Source organism: Piliocolobus tephrosceles, chromosome 4, assembly GCF_002776525.5.
Source record: "Piliocolobus tephrosceles isolate RC106 chromosome 4, ASM277652v3, whole genome shotgun sequence".
Taxonomy (NCBI): Eukaryota; Metazoa; Chordata; class Mammalia; order Primates; family Cercopithecidae; genus Piliocolobus; species Piliocolobus tephrosceles.
The window spans coordinates 139,172,555-139,192,380 of record NC_045437.1 but is presented as its reverse complement, the minus strand read 5'-3'; the positions used below and the strand labels follow the sequence as shown (position 1 = coordinate 139,192,380).

Below are 19,826 nucleotides of genomic sequence, written 5' to 3'. Positions count from 1 at the left end.
GTCCTCAATTGCGCTGTCAGATGTCTCAGCGATTCTGATGCACCGTGTACCCTGCTCAGCCTAAGAAAATTCTCCCTGGGATACCCTTTTGCTATATGATTGGAGTGGGAATCGGGATTTGTTCTTCTAGTCATTCAACAAAGTCTCCTGCTGTGTCCAGGAGAAAAGAGATAATAAATAAGTTACCAAATACCTTGGATAAAGTGCTGTGAAGGAAATAAACAGAGACCTAACTTGGATCAGGTAGAAGGGAAGGAGTCTCTGTGGAGTGACATTTGAGTCCTGAGGAATGAGAAGAAGAGGTGACAGACAGAGGGAACAGGAAGTGTAAGGTCCTGGGGTAGGAATGAAGGCGGTGTGTTCAACAGCACAGACGGGGCCACTGGTGCTCAAGCAAGTGGGCAGGGAAGCAGGCCTGGCCTCACCGCTGGGCTGGCGCATGCAGGGTTGCAGTTTATGTTAGAAATGTGAAAAGTTGTGAGGGTGACAGGACCTCACTTAAGTAGGGAAAAGAATGTAAATCATAAATGCATTTTCCTTTCATGTTTCACCACACATCCCTGCAACTTCCTGCCTGACTTAGAAAGGACAAGCTTGCCTTCCTCTCCTCAGTGATATCACTTCCTCAGCTGTCAACAAGGATCTCCACAGTTTTTCCTGTAGTGATATCTTGTTCACCTGCACTCCAACACTTCCAATGTACAAGAAAGTTGTAAGATTACACCTACTGCTGGAAGTCGTGCAAACACTGAAGAGATATCAATAGCAACAACAATAATTAACTACTACTAATTATAATGTATAGCTAACATTAGTTACAACAATACTACTACTACTGATTATGTATAATACAGAGCTAACATTAACTGAGTACAAACCATTATTTGTGCTAGTCATTATCATAGTTTATCTTTCTTATGAGATAGGTACTATCAAGTCACCCATCCTACAAAAAATAATAACTGAGGCTCAAAGAGGTGAAGTAACTTGCCCAAGGTCATACAGCAGGTAAGGCCTGAGCAGAATCTAAATGCCTATCTGTGTCCATAGCCTGTGTTTTTCTTGGCTGGCCTCTGGTGCCTCCCAGTGCACGGAAGTGGAAATATGGGACAAATGCAATTGATGGTGATGATGCCAGTCGTTATGAAGCTCCTGTCTAGGCAGGGCGTGTGCCTGGGTCTTAGAAAACAGAGGTCAGGAAGCCATTCTCTGTCATCTCTCCCTAGGCAATCACATCCATGCTCTTGACTTTAAGGGCCATCTACCTATCCTCTGAGCTGCCAACTCCAATTCCCAGCTACTCATTGGACACCTCTGCTTGGACGTCTCACAAACAACTGGGAAATAATGTGCAAAACAGAGCTTTGGTTTAGCCCATAAACCTGTCCTGCCTTCCCGTCTGGGCCTTTCCAGTCTCATAAGTGCACTACCACCCAAGTCTTCACAGGAGCCAGCAATTTAGAAATCATCCCTGAATCTTCTCTTTCCTTTCTATCCCCACATCCACTCCACCAACTCCTATCAATTTACATACAAAATCTGTCCCAGATCCGTCCACTTCCTGCATCTTCTCCATCATCCCTTGGTCTCAGCCCCACTATCTCCAGCTTGGATGACTTCTCATTTGTCTCCCTCACGCACTCTATAGAGCTTGAAAAATGAGCTTCCTGAGACACAAAAAGGATCCCTTTTCCATCTGAAACCCTTCAACCACCTCTTACTGTACTTAGATTAGAATCTAGAAGTATTACCAAGGCTTATACTTAGAAGATTGGCTGCCCTGGTTTGTCAAGGACGGTCTTGATTTTTACCTGTTGTAAATCAGCTATTACCAAGTATTATTTTTAGTGCCTGTTTTGGACTGTATGTTTGTGTCCCCTCAAAATTCATATGTTAAAATCTAATTCCCAGTGTAACAGTATTTGGAGGTGGAGCCCTTGTATATGGGATTAGGGCCCTTATGAGAAGGGCCATGTGAGCATACAATGAGAAGCCAGCAGTCTGCCATCCAGAAGAGGGCGCTCACCAGAACCTGGTCATGCTGGCACCCCGATCTTGGACTTCCAGCCTCCAGAACTGTGGGAAATACATTTCTGTCCTTTAAGCCACCCAACCTGTGGTATTCTGTTGTAGCAGCCCAAATGGACTAAGTCAGTGCTTCTCTCACTCTCAAAAGGTCACAGTTTGGACCTCAGATAGTACAGTCATCCAAGCCACAAGGCCCACACGATCTACCCAGTCTATCTCCTCAGCCTCATTCCCACCCCTGCTCATGATGTTCTGAGCACCTCAGGCCACTTCAGGCTCTTTCCCAACTCATGTTGCTCTTCCTGCCTGGAAGACTCTCCTGCCCACTTTTCATGTGGTTGGCGGCTCAGCTCTCTGCCCAAATGTCACCTCCTGGGGGCAGCCTCCCTCTGAATGTGTGTCCTCCTGTCTTATGAGTCTCTCATCACTTTACTTCCTTATCATCATGTGTAAGGATGTTACTTCTTTCTTTATCTGTCTATTGTTTATCGCCATGATTACAATTGAAAGCCCCTGGAGACAGGAACCATTCCCTCCTTTCCCTCTGCTATGTTCCTAGCAGCTTGCAAAGGGCCTCCCATGTCATAGATGCTCAATAAAAGTACTTATTGAGAGATGGACTGACTGAAAGAATGAATACATCATTCCCAGCCCATAAGTTCACAGAATAGTAGGGTCCATTGCACTTGAGATTTAGGAAAGGGATTTGGGGAAACAAAGTGAGGGAGAGATATCGGACCACCATCTTGGCCACTGTTCTTTAGCAACTCCTATGCAACCCATAACACCGCCACCAGAATCCCCTGCACATGTGCATACAATATCTGACTTGAGCCCCATGCCGGTTCTCTGAGGTAGGTTGTTTTAGCTCCTGAGGTTCAGAGAGCTGTCCTGGCTAAGCTCTAGGAGCTACAATCAGAGGGTGTTTTGCCCAGGCACAGAGCAAGGATTAAGAATTTGGACTCTGGGGTCAGAGTGCTTGGGTTTGAAGCAACCCGCCTTTGCTACTTATTACCAGTATTACTTTAAGCCAGTCACTTAAATCCTCTGTGTTCATCAGTTTCCTCATCTGTAAAGTAGGGTGGTAACCATACCTGCCCTGAGTGTTGTGAAGCTTTAGTCCTGAGAAGCACATAGCCCAGTGCCTGATGCATCCTAAGTGCTTTGTACATTTTTCCCCTAATGATAGAAGCACTGGTGGGGCTTTTGCCAGCATCTTTACTGTCCCCATGGTCACCACGAGAAGCCTAGCACAGCTCTCACCTGGATCTGAAGCTGATACCATTCCTGGGCCTTCCTGCTTAGGCCCTCAGCAGTCACCAGCCATCCATCCGGGGTCACTCGGAAGGCAGAGCCATCGTTCCCCTTGGTGATTCGAAATGAGTAGGGGGGTCCATTCTCTGGAGAGTCTGGGTCACTCAGGATCAGCTGCAGGACTTTGCTGCCAATGGGGGAGTTCTCCTGAGACCAAGAGTGACAGGAAAGCAAAGAGCAGAATGAGTCCCAGTTCTTCCTTTTGGAGCTGTCTGGGTCCATCATCTGGAATGAGTCCTTAGTACTCTGACTGCTTGTAGATGATGCCTGTACATCAAGCTGCTGCTTATTTATTCTACCTGCCTTTGAGGTAGTTGTTGACTCTCCTATCTCGACCAGGAGCTCCCCAAGGGCAGTGTTGCATCTTAGAAACACAGCCCATTGGGGCAGGAAGGATCCTTAGAGACCAAAGGTTAAACCCTTTATTCTGTAGAGAGATGACTTGCCCAACATACACTGCTGAATCATGTATTTAAATTAGTTATTACCTGGGTTACATAAGGGAATGTTGTGATTTGCAAAGCCAATTGAACACTTATAAATGATTTCTTCCTTAGAGGACCTGCATGCAATATGCATCTGGTAAGCACGCTTAAAGATGACTAGGAATTTAATTAAGAAAAACCAGATTCCCTGAGTATCATTTTAGACTTTGTTGTATAACATGGGAATTTAGTATACTATAACACAATGATTGCTAACTTTTTAGCTTCACAATATTATCTACAAAGAGAATCTAATGGGCAGAAACTGATCATTGCCTATCCAACAGACATTCTGTGTTCCTTTCTTATAAAATCCTGCTTTTGTTCAGATGTGGACTGGCGATATTCTCAGAAAAGATATTTTTAGTCAGGTAACTTGCTATTTGCAGCTAAAGCATCCTAACCTATACCCATAATATATAAAACAGGTAAAAGTGGAACAGCCCTAGGTAATGCACAGTGGGACCTAGAACTCTGCCTTTTTATTCACTCCCTCACCTCCCTCACCACTTATGACCCTGAAAATTACTCATAGAACCCCAAGGCCCTCTCCAAATCCTATTTGCAAACCATTAGTAGGGAATAGCTTGGGTTCTGGAAACAAGCAACAACAATAAAAATGGGGTTAAATCCCAAGTTTGCCACATTGTAGGTATGGCATGTTTTTATACCTCAATCTTCTAAATCCGTAAAATGGGTACTACCTACTTCAGGCTGTTATGAGTCTCAAATGAGGTAATGGATACGAAAGTGCCTAACACAGTGCCTGATTCCTTTTATTTCCATAATGCCCTCCAGCAGTCTGTGTTGCCTTTGGGGACATCAGTGGCAAGGTCACAGCCATTGTTCATGTGGACTAATACCACTGAGGAGCATCTTCTGCTAGGAGGGAAATGAAAGGAGGAAGGGCTCAGGGTGCCTTGGAAGCTCAAGCTTACCTGGACAGTGGTGCTGTAGTTGAGCTGGAAGAATCTCGGTGGGTTATCATTGACATCAGCCACTTGGATAGCGATGTCTGTGTCCTCATGCAGTGGAGGCTGCCCACTGTCTGTGGCTCGGAGCTTCAGGGAATAACTAGAGGCCTGTTGCAAAATGCCCAGTGCAGGTTAGCAATGAGGTAGTTGTCCCTCACTTCTGCCCCCTGAGTCATCACTAATATTTTCAGAAAAATAAGATGGAGACACTTTCCTATGCCCACCCCCACTGCCCACCTGTAGCATTTTAGGGCTTCGGTTCTGGAGTCAGACAGAAATAGGTGTGATTCCCTACTCAATCATTTACTAGCAATGAAACCTTGGGAAAGTGAATGAATTTATGTGAGGGTAATGTCAGGATGCACTTCCTTAAATTATTTTGAGGATCAAATGGCATAAATCCTTATAAAACATTTAGGAAAGTGTCCGGCATACAGTAGATGCTCAAATATTGTGGGCATTTTATAATGATCTAACGATCCCTGCTCAATTGTGAGAAGCCACCTGAGCTCCTCTAGGGAAGGTTATGGGGTCACTCAGGCCCTCTTCTGCCTCTGGCCTCACAGTCCACAGAGGCCCCACAGAGAAAACAAGTGAGAGACATTCTGGGCAGGTCTGAGGAAGTTTCAGGATGGGGTTTTGACTGCAATTCATCTTCTGCACCTGCAGTGGGACTGTGTCTCTGCTCTAATGAGCTCAGGGTGCGCCCCTCCCACATGACTCACCTGTTCCCAGTCCAGGGCCTTGGCCACCTGTAGCTCCCCCTTCTTAGGGTGAATGGTGAAGTGCCCAAGCTGGTTCCCTCCTACCAGGCTATAGGTAATGTCACTATTTAGGGGTCCATCTTCATCAGTTGCTGATACCTGCAGTGGGGGAGGGGGATTGTGAAGGGAGGGACAGGAATCTTGACTCCTGGGAGTGTAGGGGGAAATGGATATGTCCCTGCCCCAATGACTGCCTTTGGGCTAGCAGTGCCTGGATCACAGTCATCCCTGCCAAAGTAATCTCTTCACTTATATCCTCATGTGGACTTCAGCACGCCATGGTTGATTCATTCACTCACCATTCACTTTTGCTAATAGCATGCTAGGCCCTGTCCTAAAATGTGAGGAATGTGCTAAAATGAATATGCCTGCAGGAAGTTTAATGCCTAATTTTATGGGTAATTCTAATCTGGGATAAAGTATAATCAGCCTTATGAGAGCACAGAGCACACAGTGATACATTACACTGGGGATATTAGGAAAGGATTCATGAAGCCTTGAAGGATCAGGAGGGCTTTTGGGGCTGGAGCAGGCATTCCAGGCAGAGGAAATACTGCGAGCCCAGAGCGTGGAAGTGCAGATGATGTTTGGGGGAAAGGTAGATATTCCTGTGTGGTTGGAGCATAGGGTGTACCATAGTAGGGAGTGGAGGCAGAGACTGGAAGGTGGGATGAAGAGTGTGGGAGTGTGGGTGGACAAAATTGGGTTTCACTCCATTGAATGAGGGAGCTATTGCATATTTAAATGCAAAGAGGTATTATCTGATGTCCCCTCGGTCCCTGCTGTCAGTGACAGCTGTCATTCCATGTCATCCGCTATGGCCAGGCCCTTCCCAGGCTTAGGAGCCTCTGGCAGTCCTCTGGGGCCTGTCTCTTTTCTCTCTTCTCCTAACAAACCTCACCTATCCCATGCCCCATTGCATCATCTCTGATCTTATTATATGGCTCTGAGACATTCTCTCAGGAGAGATAGTTTGGCCGAGCATGGTTTGGCCATACTCAAATCTCACATAAACCTCTGACAAGTCAGAGTCAAATCTACAGTGTGTTAACTTAATAAACTAATCCATGCTCATAGATGGCTGGGTGTGGGGGTGAGATAAGAACCCACCCCAGAGTTCGTCCCCACAAAGAGCAAGGTGGCAGATCCTTACCGTAAGGATGACGTCACCCACAAGGGCATTCTCTAAGACCCTTGCGCTATATGGATCTTGGGGGAACTGGGGCCGGTGTTCATTGACATCAGTGATGTTGACCACGACTGTGGTCACGTCACTGAGGGAAGAGGAGCTCTTCCGGCTGCACTCAATGGACAGGAAGTACTTGGGGCTTGTCTCAAAGTCCAGGCTCGCGTTGACATACAGGATCCCTGAAGAAGCAAGTGGTAACAGGAGGAATGAGGCAGTTGGGCCCTCAAAGGCACAGGACTGAGGGTCTGAGCCCAGCCCTAGGAGAGGCAGCTCAACAGGGTTAGGCAAGGCGAGTGTCCTCTGTCATCTCCCTGTCCATCTCCCTTTGCTATCCCCTTGACTCCCTTCCCCATCATCTCCCTCATTTTCCTTATTATTATTCCAACACACTTACTTCTGTAATATTTGATTTAAATCTCACTTAAATGTGTGATGCTAAATTTGTCTCATTGAGACCTATAAGAACCCTGTGGGGCAGGAACAATTATGATTCCCATTTTCTAGGTCAGTCCATTGACCTAGATGCTCTGATAGGCAAGTGACTTGTCCAACCTCACCCAACTAGTAAATGACAGACCTTAGGTCATAAAATGAGATTCATAATACTCCAAGTTGCCAACAAATTGTTAGGGCATAGGTTATTATTCTGAAAACTGGAAAAAAGAAATAAAAGAACAAGGATTTATCCTGCCTTTCCTGGCTAACCAAATAGTTAATGGTGGACACTCTGCTTTTTGTTTTATTTTATTTTTCTTTCAACAGCATCACTTGCCAATGAACATCTTTTTATAATTCAGTCAGAAAATAATGAGGAGTAATAGGATTAGAAAATCACCGTTTTACAGCCCTTAATGAAAAGGTATATCTATCTAGGAAATGATCAGCAAAGGCTGCTAAAACCATTAGAAGAAAGGCTGATGAAGAAGTCTATAATGGACTTACATACCCAAATTATAACTATATATTTATATATAATGGATCAGGTTGACAACACCTGAACTTACCATCTATCTTAACACCAGAAAAAAAAAAGCCAGTTAGCCCTTATGTCCCTCCAGACATGATGCAAATAGCATAGCATCATCTATGAAGCACTGTGTTGACCAAGCACTGTCAGCTAAACCTGATCAAGGCCTTTGATCCAAATGTCATTCCTGGGAGATACAAGGACCCAAGGGATATGCTATATGACACTATAAGGAGCCAACCAATCCAAACGATGGAAAATTCTATCAGACACATGACTCAAATGTTTCATTAAATAAATGGCAGGGGGAAATAAAGAGGAAGAAGAAAATGTTAGAGATTTAAGGACACTTAAAATCTTGCATATCAACCAAATACAATATGTAGACATTTTGGGGATACTAACAAACCAACTTCAAAAAGACATTGATGAGAATCTGAAAAATGGCCTGGTGATATTAAGAAATTGTTATCTTTTAGGTGTGATAAGGTATTGGGGTTTTGTTTAGAAAAAGACTTCTTATTATACAGAGATACACACTGAAGTCCTTACAAATGAAATGACACTGTGTCTGGGATTGGATGGATGTGGGGGCCGAAGGGTAAAGAGGAAACCAGGCTGGCCTCTGCTGATGGTTACTGAAGCTGGGTGGTAGGAACATGGGGCCCATTGTACTATTCTATTTTTTTAATATGTTCAAAATCTCCGTAGTAAATTTTTTTAAATATTGCTCAATGATAAGGCAGCTGTTTGGGGAGATAGAGAGCACCATTCCAGGGGAGCCATAGGGAGGAATCTGCGTGAGACACAGGCTGACCTGCGTAGTCTCTGAGGCCCTTTGCTGACTTTCTATGAGCCTTAGATTCTTCTGTGGCTAGTAGGAAAGAAGAGAGAAGGTTTCCTAGTTCTTTCTCTCTTCATGAGAATAAGAGAAAATTAAGGGGTGCCAGGATGTTTGGAGTGGATGTGGGGATCCAGGAGGGAAGCAGGCAGGCTTGTTCAGGGTTGCTTAAGCCCCAGATTCCAGCAAGGGCTTCCTGCCTCTGTAGCCAAGCCTTTTCTGCCTCCTGCGCTGGGCCTGAGCTGAGACCATGAAGCCGGTAACTGTGGGAGGAGATTGTTCATTGAGGGTCCTGGACACAGAGGCCTGACGGGGGATGTGGGAGGGTCCCCTTTAAGGGAGGCTCCCACATAAGCTGGCACCCTGGGAGGAAGGACGGACCTGGTACTCGGAGAGAAGCAGAAGAGAGTGGAGAAACGACCAGAGGAGGCCTGCTCTGGGAGGCGCAGCACAGGGCAGATACGCACACAGGGGAGGAACACAGCGCTCCCAGAAACCCTGTAGGCGATGCTTCGGGGCTTGGTGGATCAGGCTCTCACCTGTGCGAGCATCCAGGCGGAACCGGCCTTGCTCATTCCCGCTGACAATACGGTAGCCCGTCTTCTCTGCGCCTGGGCGAGTGAGGGTGGCCAGCTGCAGCACCTCCGTGCCAGGTGGGGCGTCCTCGGGCACCTGCACGCTGTGCTCGGTGTTCAGGAACACGGGCAGGTAGTCTTCTAGGCCCACTACAGAGACTGTGACGGTGCCCAGCGTGGACAGTGATATTGGGGTGCCCAGGTCGGAGGCACGGACCGTGAGCTCCAGTGGTGCCTGGGGCCTGACCTGCAGCGGCTTTTCCAGGAGGATCACCCCCGTGGTGGCGTCGATGGAGAAGTGGCCTTCGGCTGAATCCGGCAGAGAGTAAACCACCTGGGCATTGGCGCCTGGCAGGGAGACCAAGGGTGTGATCCACACTGAGGGCGCCTCCTCCGGCTCTGCCTGCAGCAAACCCTGCAGCCACAGGAGGGGCTGAGGAGGGGGTTCCCATGAAGGCTGACAAGCTGGCTCGGGTATATGAGGAGTTAGGATCTCTCCAGCAGGGGGTCTTGACTGTGGCAGGGAGAACCAAGGCCTCACTAAAAGGTTTTTGGGGGAACCTAATCTGCAAATCTATCAAACTATCAGAAAATATTATGTGGGGATTAGGATCTAATATCAGTTTATTAATGAAAAACGTGCAGATAAAATCACCCATAGAGAGTTCCTTGACTGAGATAGAACAGCTCTGTAGCTTGATTGTGGTGTTGGTTACAAGAATCTAAACGGAATAATATTGCATAGAACTAAGTGTGTGTGTACACACACACACACACACACACACACACAAATGAGTTCATACAGAAACTGGTGAAATCTGAGTAACAAGGCTGTAGTCTAGTTACCAACAATGGACCAATGTCAATTTTCCAGTTTTGATATTATCCTGCTGCTATGTAAGATGCTCCCATTAGGGAAGCTGCATGTAGCGTGCACACAGTCCCCACCAGTCCTATTTTTGCAACTTCCTATGGAGTCTATAATTACGTCAACATAAAAAGTTAAGAAAACACCCATGGAAGTTCTTAGTAAATCAAAACACACAGTGTTTCTCCAGCTTTGTCTCCAATTCTGTTATTTTCTTTGGTTAAGTACTAGATGAAGCAGTTGGCCATAGGGTATGAAAAACACCACCATTTAAGGCTCAGCTGTGAGGTCCTGCCCCAGTGAGATGAACACAGGCCCTGAGTCTAAGGGTCTCATGTCTCCCACACATGTGGAACACACACTTCTCTGGTGGAATGGTGACAGGAGTTGCCTCTGAGAAGAGTTGAATTTATATCCATTAAATGCACATCCCATGCAACTTCCCCATATAGGCACTTATATGAAGAAACCATAATTTTTCTAGAGACAGAGAGATGCTGGTCAAGCCACACCTGGATTATTTAGTTGAAATATTTGGGTGGGAATAACCATTTTGGAAAGATTAATGGTAAATTGATATAAGGCCACTCTAGGAGCCATCTAGGAGATCTGTGTGATTGTAGAGGGCAGGACCAGGACTGACAGATGTCCCACTTGATAATGGCCTGAAGAACCATAGAAGGAAGGGGCTGCTTAGGAAGTAGGGAGCATCCTGTCCCTGGAGGTGTGTAAGCAGTGGCTAAGGGAGCACTCACAGAGCCCTACAGCCATTAGATGGAGAGGTAGATAAGATGGCTTATGGGTCACTCCAGCTCTGATATATTCCGGATCTCTCCTATCAAACCCATTTCTGCATCTCAAGCAAGTCTATTCCACTTGCACTTGTTACCTCCAACACACACGGACACACACACACAACACATACACACACATTTCCCAGATCCAGCTATCCTGCCTTTCTGTTGACTGTTTGCCCTCTCTAGAACCCCTTCATCCCTCAAATATCTCACCTCCTTCAATGCCAAGCTAAAACTCACTTTCTCTAGGAAATCTTAATTTTACCCTGCTGGTGTCAAACAGAGCAGGGTGTTTTGATCCCACTTTTATCATCATCATTTTCCTGTGTTGACCTGGCTACTCTGATGCTGACAGCATTTTTTTTAACCCTACCTACATTATAAAATTTGACTCAAGAAAATTGGACAGCTTTTATATATACATATATATATCTCATATTAATGAGATATATATATGTATGTATACACACAAGTATGTATATATAATCAGAATAGAACACTTTGTGGTAGCAGAAGCTATAATTGGTACAATATAGAACAAATATGTTTGAATGAATGCAATTTACCTTGTAAATTTTAAAAGAAAAAGAATTAACTCCAACGAAAATAGTGGCATCAGAGTTAAAATGTAAAATATTGAAAATGATTCAACTTCACTGTTTAGAAAATTGATCAAGGAAAGTAATGGGTTTACTGGGGTTGGTGCCCAAAATTCCTTTCCTGAGGCAAATTAATCAGAATTGAAGAAGTCTGATTGGTATATTTCTGATTAAATTTTTGTACTTAAAAATGCCTTTGTGGTAAAATGGCAGTATTGAAAAGTCCCCAGGTCTAAGTGGAAGGGGAGAAACAATAAGGCTGAAATACCTTTTTCCTGCTTCAAAACATTGCTAAAATCATTTGTCATATAGCACTTAAGTGTGCAGTTTGAGGATAAATACTTTTTACTTTTAAGTGTCCACAGACTCAACAAGGAGGCACAGCCCTTACCAGTCCTAGAAAGACACAAAGGGGACCCAGGAGATCATTGTAAATAGCCTCAATCCTTCTCAGACTCACCTTGGTCGGGATCCCGGGCAAATACTACAGCCACAGGGGTCTTCACTGTGGTGTTGTCAAAGACAGCCACAGTACAGTGGCTGGGGAAGAACCGCGGGGCATTGTCATTCACATCCTCCACATGGAGGGTGATGTCTGCCTGGCACGATCGGCCACCTCCATCCGTTGCCTTGGCAACAAGGTTGAACACATCCTTCCTTTCTCGGTCTAGGGCTGTGAGTGTGGTCAGCTCCCCTGGCCAGAGAAATGAGAAAAGTTGAGCTTTCTTTGGGGAAATATTACCCAAGCATGTGCCCTCTAGATATCTACAGGAGACAAACCCAGCCACACAGAGTTTTGTTCACAGCAAGGAGGGCTCAATACAGTCAGGAAAGCAGCTAAGCCTATATTCCCCCACACCCATTCACCTTCCTGATTCTCCCAAACACACTTCATCACATTGCCAGTTTAAGATCATCACCAACAAGCTAAAAATAGGTATATTCTTAAAGGCCAATTAGGCAATTTCTAACAATATATAAAATGCATTTTTCATTTGGTTCATAATTCCACTTCTAGGAATATATATATTCTAGAGAATAATCAACCCAAAGATAAAAATCTATGTATAAGGATATTCTCTGCAGCACTGTTTATAATAGCAACATACAGAAATCATTCTATATGTCTTTCAAAAAGGGACTGGTTAAGTATATTACGATTTAGCCACACAGTAAAATACCATGTATGGTGTTACGTGTATCTTGGTTTTCATGCGTGGCTTCTGCCTAGAACTCCCACAGCCCTTGTTACACAGTCTTTTGTTATAATGTTGGGTGTGTTAGGCCTCAGGAAGCACCATGTCTCTGACCTTCTTCTGCTCTCCTTTCACCTGCCCCAAGGCAAGACTCCCATCTTTCCCCCCTTTTCTGATTGTGGGTTTTAAGATTCTCCCCAGAGAGGGTCCTGCCTTATACCCTGGGGGAAATAATGCTGACATCATGAGGCTCCCATAACCACCCAAGAGGACTGGGTTCCAAGAGCTTCCACATAGCTGAATACGTGGCGGTTCCTGGAGGGTGGTGTGCCCAGCGAGGACATGGGATCCCCTTTCCTCGTGTCTCACCCTACACCTCTCTTCACCTGTATCCTTTGCAATATCGTTTATAATAAACCAGTAAACACAAGTGTTTTTCTGAGTTCTGTGAGCTGTCCCAACAAATTAATCAAACCCAAAGAAGGAGTCTTGGGAGCCCCAACTTGAAGCCGGTTGGTCAGACATTCTGGAGGCCTGGACTTGCAACTGGTGTCTGGGTAAGGGGGTACAGTCTTGTGGACAGAGCCCTCAACCCGTGGGATCTGACACTATCTCCAGGTAGATAGTGTCAGAATTGACTTAGAGGACGCATGAGTGGTCTCCACTGCTTGTTGTATGGGGAAAACCCACACACATTTGGCCACAGAATTCTTCTATGTTTATGATTGTTTTGGTGTGAGAGCAGAGGAAAAACCTGGTTTGAGAGAGGTTTTTCCAAAACACCATAAAACCAAAAATGGCCAGGTGCAGTGGCTCAGGCCTTGTAATCCCAGCACTTTGGGAAGCCGAGGTGAGCAGATCACGAGGTCAGGAGATCAAGACCATCCTGGCCAACAAGGTGAAACCCCGTCTCTACTAAAAACACAAAAATTAGCCGAGCGTGGTGGTGGGTGCCTGTAGTCCCAGCTACTCAGGAGGCTGAGGCAGGAGAATGGCATGAACCCGGGAGGTGGAGCTTGCAGTGAGCCTAGAGTGCGCCACTGCACTCCAGCCTGGGCAACAGGGCGAGACTCCATCTCAAAAAAAGAAAACAAAAAAAACAAAAAACAAAAACAACCAAAAATGAATTATGATAGAGCTTTGAGATACAGCTGAGTGAAGAAAAGCAACTTACAAATAGTATTCTACTTTCATGAAGTAATTATATAGAGATTTTGGAGATGCATGGAAAACCAGTTGGACAGAATATATACCAAGAGTCCTTATCTGTGGAGGAAGGGGTTATCATGCAGACGTTCCAGTTTCTGCATAATGCATACCTACATTACTTGAATTTTATACCATGAACATGTATTATTTCCATATTCAGAAAAAGAATGCCAGTTTTTTTTTTCTTTAAGTCCTTACTAATCATCCTGCAAAGAGCAGCAGAGAGAGGTTAGGTAACCTGCCTGGGTCACTCTGCATGCCCCTGCTGGGTTTAGGAAGGACAACATTGTCCCCTATCTACCCAGACAGCTTCCTGTGACACCCCTCTCCCCTGCCACCTCCTGCTTAGGTATCTCCAAGTCATCCTTTGAGCTATTGGACCCAAGCCAAGTGTCAGCAGCTGGCCCTTGTGACCTAGGCCTTCTGTGCTGCCCATCCCCACACCCTTCCCTGCAGCAGCAGGGCAGGAATCCCTCCTAGGTGGGCTGGTCTTCCAAAGGAAGTCCATTCCACCAGACTCTCACAGCCCAGCCTCTCCTGGCTACTCCTGGCCTACCCTGCAGGAATCTCTGCTTCTTATTTTGCTCTATCCCCTGGCTAGTAACAATGATAATGGCAACCACATCTACTGAGCCAGACCTGGGCTAGGCTTCCATATGGTTTCTCACTTGTGATCTTCACAACAATTCTATAAGACGTTATCCCCGGTTTGCAGCATAGATACCTTGAGATCGTGTTCTTGGCCATGACAGTCACCTGCCTAAATCCTTCAGTGGCTCTAAAGGTGGGATTTGGCCCTGCCCACCCTGGGGCCTCATTCTTTGTCCTCTCTCTTCCCTCTCTGGGCACCAGTTTCTGGCCTTGTCTCAGGTCCTCAGTGTACGTACTATTTCCCCAAAGAAGGTCTTCGTATGAATTCTCCTGCCTTGAGTGCCCTTTCCCCCACTCTGTCACCCCTGGCTAACTCTTCTGTGTCTGCAAGGCTCACATAAAGTGGCATTTCCTCGGTGATGTTTTACTTAACCCCACTCCATAGCCCAAGTCAAGTTCTGTTGCCAAATATTCCCATAGCTAGCAAAAAGACAGAAAGATGAAAGAAAGAGAGAAGAAAGAAAGAAAGAAAGAAAGAAAGAAAGAAAGAGGAAGGAAGGAAGGAAGGAAGGAAGGAAGGAAGGAAAGAAAGAAAGAAAGAAAGAAAGAAAGAAAGAAAGAAAGAAAGAAAGAAAGAAAGAAAGAAAGAAAGAAAGAGAGAAAGGAAGGAAGGAAGGAAGGAAACAAGAGGAAGGAAGGAGGGAAGCAGGGAGGGTGGGAGGGGAGAGAGAGAGAAAGAAAGAGAAAGAAAGAAAAGAAAGAAAGAAAGAAAAAGAAAGAAAGGAAGGAAGGAAGGAAGGAAAAGGGAAAGGGAGAAAAGAAAAGGAAAAAAGGAAAGAAAAGGAGGGGAGAGGGGAGGGAAGGAAAGGAGAAACCAAGGAGTCAGCTGTGCTAAAATAAATTTTAAAAGAATGAAATTAATCCCCTTAGCATTCTGCATTTTTTCTTAATTTAGCTCATTTAAAACCACTAATTCAACAACTCCATTTCCCACTAGATTGTAAAGACCCAAATCTTGTCTTATCAGCCTGTTTATTATGTCCCCAGTACAATGCTTGGCACATAGGGCCAATATATGTTTGCAGATGGATGAGTGAACTCCTGTTTCTTCTCCAAGGAGAATACCATGGCACTGCGCACTTGCTATTCAGTAAAGATGTTCTTGTCTTGATCCTGCGACTCAGGAAACCTACCTGTATGAGGATCCAGCTTGAATTCATGCGCCCCAGGGCCATGCAGAGAATATGTGATCTGAGCATTGGTATCAGTATCCAAGTCTGTGGCAGAAACCTTCAAAATGAAGTGTCCTGGAAATACATCTTCATGAACCTTGCCAGTATAGAGAAGCTAGAGATGGAAAGACAAAGAAGAGGGAGATTGTGGGAACTGCATTCAGATCCAGAGAGAAGCAGAGTGACTGACTGAGGGAGGCAGAAGCAGAAAGAGAGACACTAAGAGGGCAGAGATGAACAGAGACAGAGAGAGAGAAAGAGAAGCAGAGAGAGGGAGGGAGGGGAACAGAAGGAGGTAGAACAAGATGAAACATGCAAGGAAAATTGAGGTTTAAAACAGGAAGAGGATGACAAGAGAACAAGTCAGAAAAGAGAGAATAGAGAAGTTCTGCCATCCAAAAGCCCACAGGCAGGGCTAGAAGGGACTGCTACAACTTCTTCCACCCAGTCCTTTGAGGCTTTTGGAGGAGGAAGGAGAGATGAGCCTGACGCAAGCATTCTGGAAGGTGTCAGGTCAACCTCCCCTGCCTCTGTGGTGAGGCCATGCTATTAAGATCATCTCCCTGATTTGTCCCTATATTCCCAGGACAGACCCTTGACCTCTGAGTCAGGTCTGGACTCCAGTGGCTCCATCGCTTGGCCTACCCTCCCTTTGCTGCAGGTACCATCACGGCATCTGAGGGAGTGGCAGAGGGGAAAGGCTGGAGCTCCCTGAGAATTCAATTTTTCTTCAGTGGCTGGCTCTGAGCCAGCCTCCAAGCATCATGGTTTCAACCACTGTGGAGTGTGGGCAAGCATGGACCCCTACATGCCCTGGATGGAAGCTTTATTCATTTTCTTGTTTTCTTTTTTTTTTTTGAGACAGTCTCACTCTGTTGTCCAGGCTTGAGTGCAGTGGCACAATTTTGGCTCACTGCAACCTCCTCCTCCTGTGTTCAAGCAATTCTCCTGCCTCAGTCTCCTAGGTAGCTGGGAGTACAGGCGTGTGCCACCACACCTGGCTAATTTTTTTTGTATTTTTAGTAAAGACGGGGTTTCACCGTGTTGGCCAGGTTGGTCTCAAACCCCTGATGTCAGGTGATCTGCCTGCCTCGGCCTCCCAAAGTGCTTGGATTACAGGCGTGGATGGAAGTTTTATGCCTGGGCAGGCTGTGTGGAGGTGGTTCCCCAGGCCTCTTTTTTCTGGCTCTAATGATGCTGTGAACCATCTCTGGGAGGGCCAGGGTGAGCCTGATCCCAGCCTCTCCCAGCATGGGGAGGACAGAGGTTGGTTGTAATGAGGGCTGAGGGAAAAGAGAAGGAAGGTGACCACCATTCTCCCCAAAAAAGCTTCCCTTCTGAGACCACCCCAAATATGGTCATCTCGGATCCTGAAAAGACATTTTGCATGCATACCAATAACCAGACTCTCTTTTTCTACTATGCTTTTATGTGACTGGCATGTAGAAGAGCGGAGGAAGAAAAGGTGAGGAGATATATGTATTTATGTGTGTTGCTAGGTATGTGTCTATACATGTATATGTATGTGCAAGCAAATCGAAGTTTGTATATATGCAAATGCGTATGTAAGTATGTTCATGCAAATTTATTATGTATAGTTGCATGTGTGGGTGAGTATATGGATGATTATACTAGGTATATAGGTATATGCTTATATGTTTATGTGTATACATGTATAGGTATTTGCCTGTGTGTATAGGGTTGTAGATGATCTTTTGTGTATATGTGTGGGTATATATAACTCTGCATTTGTATATATATACGGAATGGCTGGATTATGATAATTTGAGATGTTATAAAATTAAAATGTTAGCAGTTTAACTTTATCTGTAAACTTTGAAAGAATGTAAATCCTCTCAAAATTAAAAATTACTTACTGTGTTTTAAAAAATATGTTTAAAAGCAAAGTTCCATGACAGCAATTGTTGGTTTATGCCTCTAGGAACACAGTTTCTCTCCTGACAATGCACACACACACATGCACACACAAACACACCACTCAACATTTGTTCCCACTGGAAGTTTGGAGTTGAATTACATGAGATCCTTAAGAAAGTATCCGTCACCAAATGAAATTGCCCTGTCTCATGTTTGTATCTGTATAAGTGAAACAGGATATCTCAATGGGCTAAATTACCCCAGCCGATGTGGAGAGGTGCATATATGGGCATGGGGAAAGGGGTTTGTCTGGGGCCAGGTCTCTATGAGTGTATTTGATAATAGTGAGCCATATCAACAAGTTGAGCAGTGCCAGGGGTTTGCCCATTGGGCATGGCTGGCTGTGTTTGGAGAACACATATGTTACTTTCCTTCTGGATATGTTCTGCAGAGAAATAGACCTTTGTTGGGAATGTAGGGGGAGAGATGTGAACCATGAGTCTTGAACAGCTTGGTATATCCCTATGGGGGCCAAGGAATTACCTAGAATGGTCCCTGCCCCCAGGAACTCGTCTGAGGCTTGCTGGGGAGAAGCAAGGGAGGTGAGGTCAGTGATGGCTGGCCTCAGAGATGGATCCCTTGGTCCTCCTTTCTCCTGCCCCTCACTCTCTGTTCTCCTACCCCTCAGTCTCCCTTCTCCTGCCCCTCACCCTCTGTTTTCCCGCCCCTCACTCTACCTTCCTTGCCTCCACTACCCACTCCGCCCCTCACCAGGCTCTCACCTGTGAGCACTGTGGGCTGTTATCATTGACGTCCAGGACAAAGATCTCCACGGTGACCGAAGCCTGGAACTTGCCATCAGATGCTGTGACTCTGAGTAAGTACTTGGCTGTGTGCTCGCGGTCCAGGGTCTTCCTTGAGGAAATCCTCCACTCATCTTCAACTTGGCTGATGCCAAACTGGCCCAGGGGGTCTCCCTCTAAACAGATGGGGCAGAGCTTTCAGAAGCCAAGCAATAGAAATGAACTTGACTTTGTGTCACAGGTGGCTGCCCATTGGACACATTTTTTAGAATTGCTGGGAAAGCAAACATTTCCTTCCTTAACTAGGAACCCACAGTTCTACACTGAGTCCGCTTTTTGGTGTTATGAAGCTACTTCGGACTTCAAATGCCTCCTGTTAAATGAAATTATCAATGCAAGAAGCATCACTCCAAAATATGTGGCTGAAGGGAGGGTGTTTTATTTTTGTGGCCCAGAAGGCATGGGAGGAAGTTAAAGGGAAATAAATTTCAATTCTACGTAAATGTCTAAGAGGCATAGCTATATAACAGTGGAGAGGTAGGAAGCAATCAAAAACACAAAACACTCCAAGGTGTTATTTTATAACTAAGGACCCACCCTAAGTGGAGGTTCTGTAGGAGCACTCGGTTTGCTTGCTAAGTCATCTTTCTTTCCTTGACACTAATCACTGACAAGAATGTAGGAATATGGATTTCTCACTCTGAGATCCTAAGATTCCAGAGTTCTAAGATCCAACTGCTCCAAGAATTGATAATATGTTGACATTTATTACTCTCTTATCCTGAGATTTTAAGACTTCTGTATTTTTAGGAGTCTGATATTTTAAGATGATAAGATTCTATTTTTCTACAACTCTATTTCAAACAGGTTTGATCCTATGTCTTCAGGAGTCTGTGGTTCTTGGTCGGAATTACAGGCTCATGGGCTTTTCACTGGACAGCTGTGAGAGCAGAAGGAGCCATGTTCATGGGAATAGGGGGGACATGGCACCTGGGGTGAGAAAAAAAAGGATACAGGAGTGAAGAAACTCTCTCATGGCCACTGGTTAGCTGGCTTAGTCACTGGATTGGGAATAGGGTAATTTAGTTTCACAGTAGGTATCCACTAAGAAAAGCAGCTTGTAGGTTTGGGTTTTAATCCCAGCCCTGAAGCAAGCACAAGAGTGTGACCTTGGTTGAACTTCTCCATCTGGGTCTTGGTTTTCACATATGCAAAATGAGGGAATTATACCTAAGGAAGTGCTGTCATTCCTACACTTAGGACCTGTGATTGACTAAGAAGCATTTTTTATCATTCACGACTTTCCCTGGGCAGGACATTCTCCATAAAGATAGTCACTTGACAGAATTTTCATGGATCACGCAACTTTCTTGGTGCCTTCTCCATCTTTCAAAACACAACTCACAGCAGTTAGAGTATGACTCACGTGAAATAATGAGACATCCTCTTTGGAAAGCACTTTCTAATGTATAGGTGCTTTCTATAAATTACAGATCTTTCCAGCATGCCTGTGAGG

The 19,826-nt window shown here is 45.2% G+C and overlaps 1 protein-coding gene across 1 annotated transcript in view; it reads right to left on the bottom strand.

Moving 5' to 3' along the window:
- Positions 1 to 19,826, bottom strand: part of FAT2 (FAT atypical cadherin 2) — a 65,254-nt gene that overhangs the window by 18,364 nt on the left and 27,064 nt on the right. The window contains exons 10-17 of the mRNA XM_023227105.2: positions 18,290 to 18,486; positions 15,591 to 15,744; positions 11,862 to 12,095; positions 9,102 to 9,485; positions 6,719 to 6,933; positions 5,527 to 5,664; positions 4,766 to 4,909; positions 3,292 to 3,489 (exon numbers count right to left, since the gene is read on the bottom strand). Of these exons, the coding sequence (XP_023082873.2) occupies positions 3,292 to 3,489; positions 4,766 to 4,909; positions 5,527 to 5,664; positions 6,719 to 6,933; positions 9,102 to 9,485; positions 11,862 to 12,095; positions 15,591 to 15,744; positions 18,290 to 18,486 (1,664 nt within the window). The remainder of the gene's footprint in view (positions 1 to 3,291; positions 3,490 to 4,765; positions 4,910 to 5,526; positions 5,665 to 6,718; positions 6,934 to 9,101; positions 9,486 to 11,861; positions 12,096 to 15,590; positions 15,745 to 18,289; positions 18,487 to 19,826) is intronic.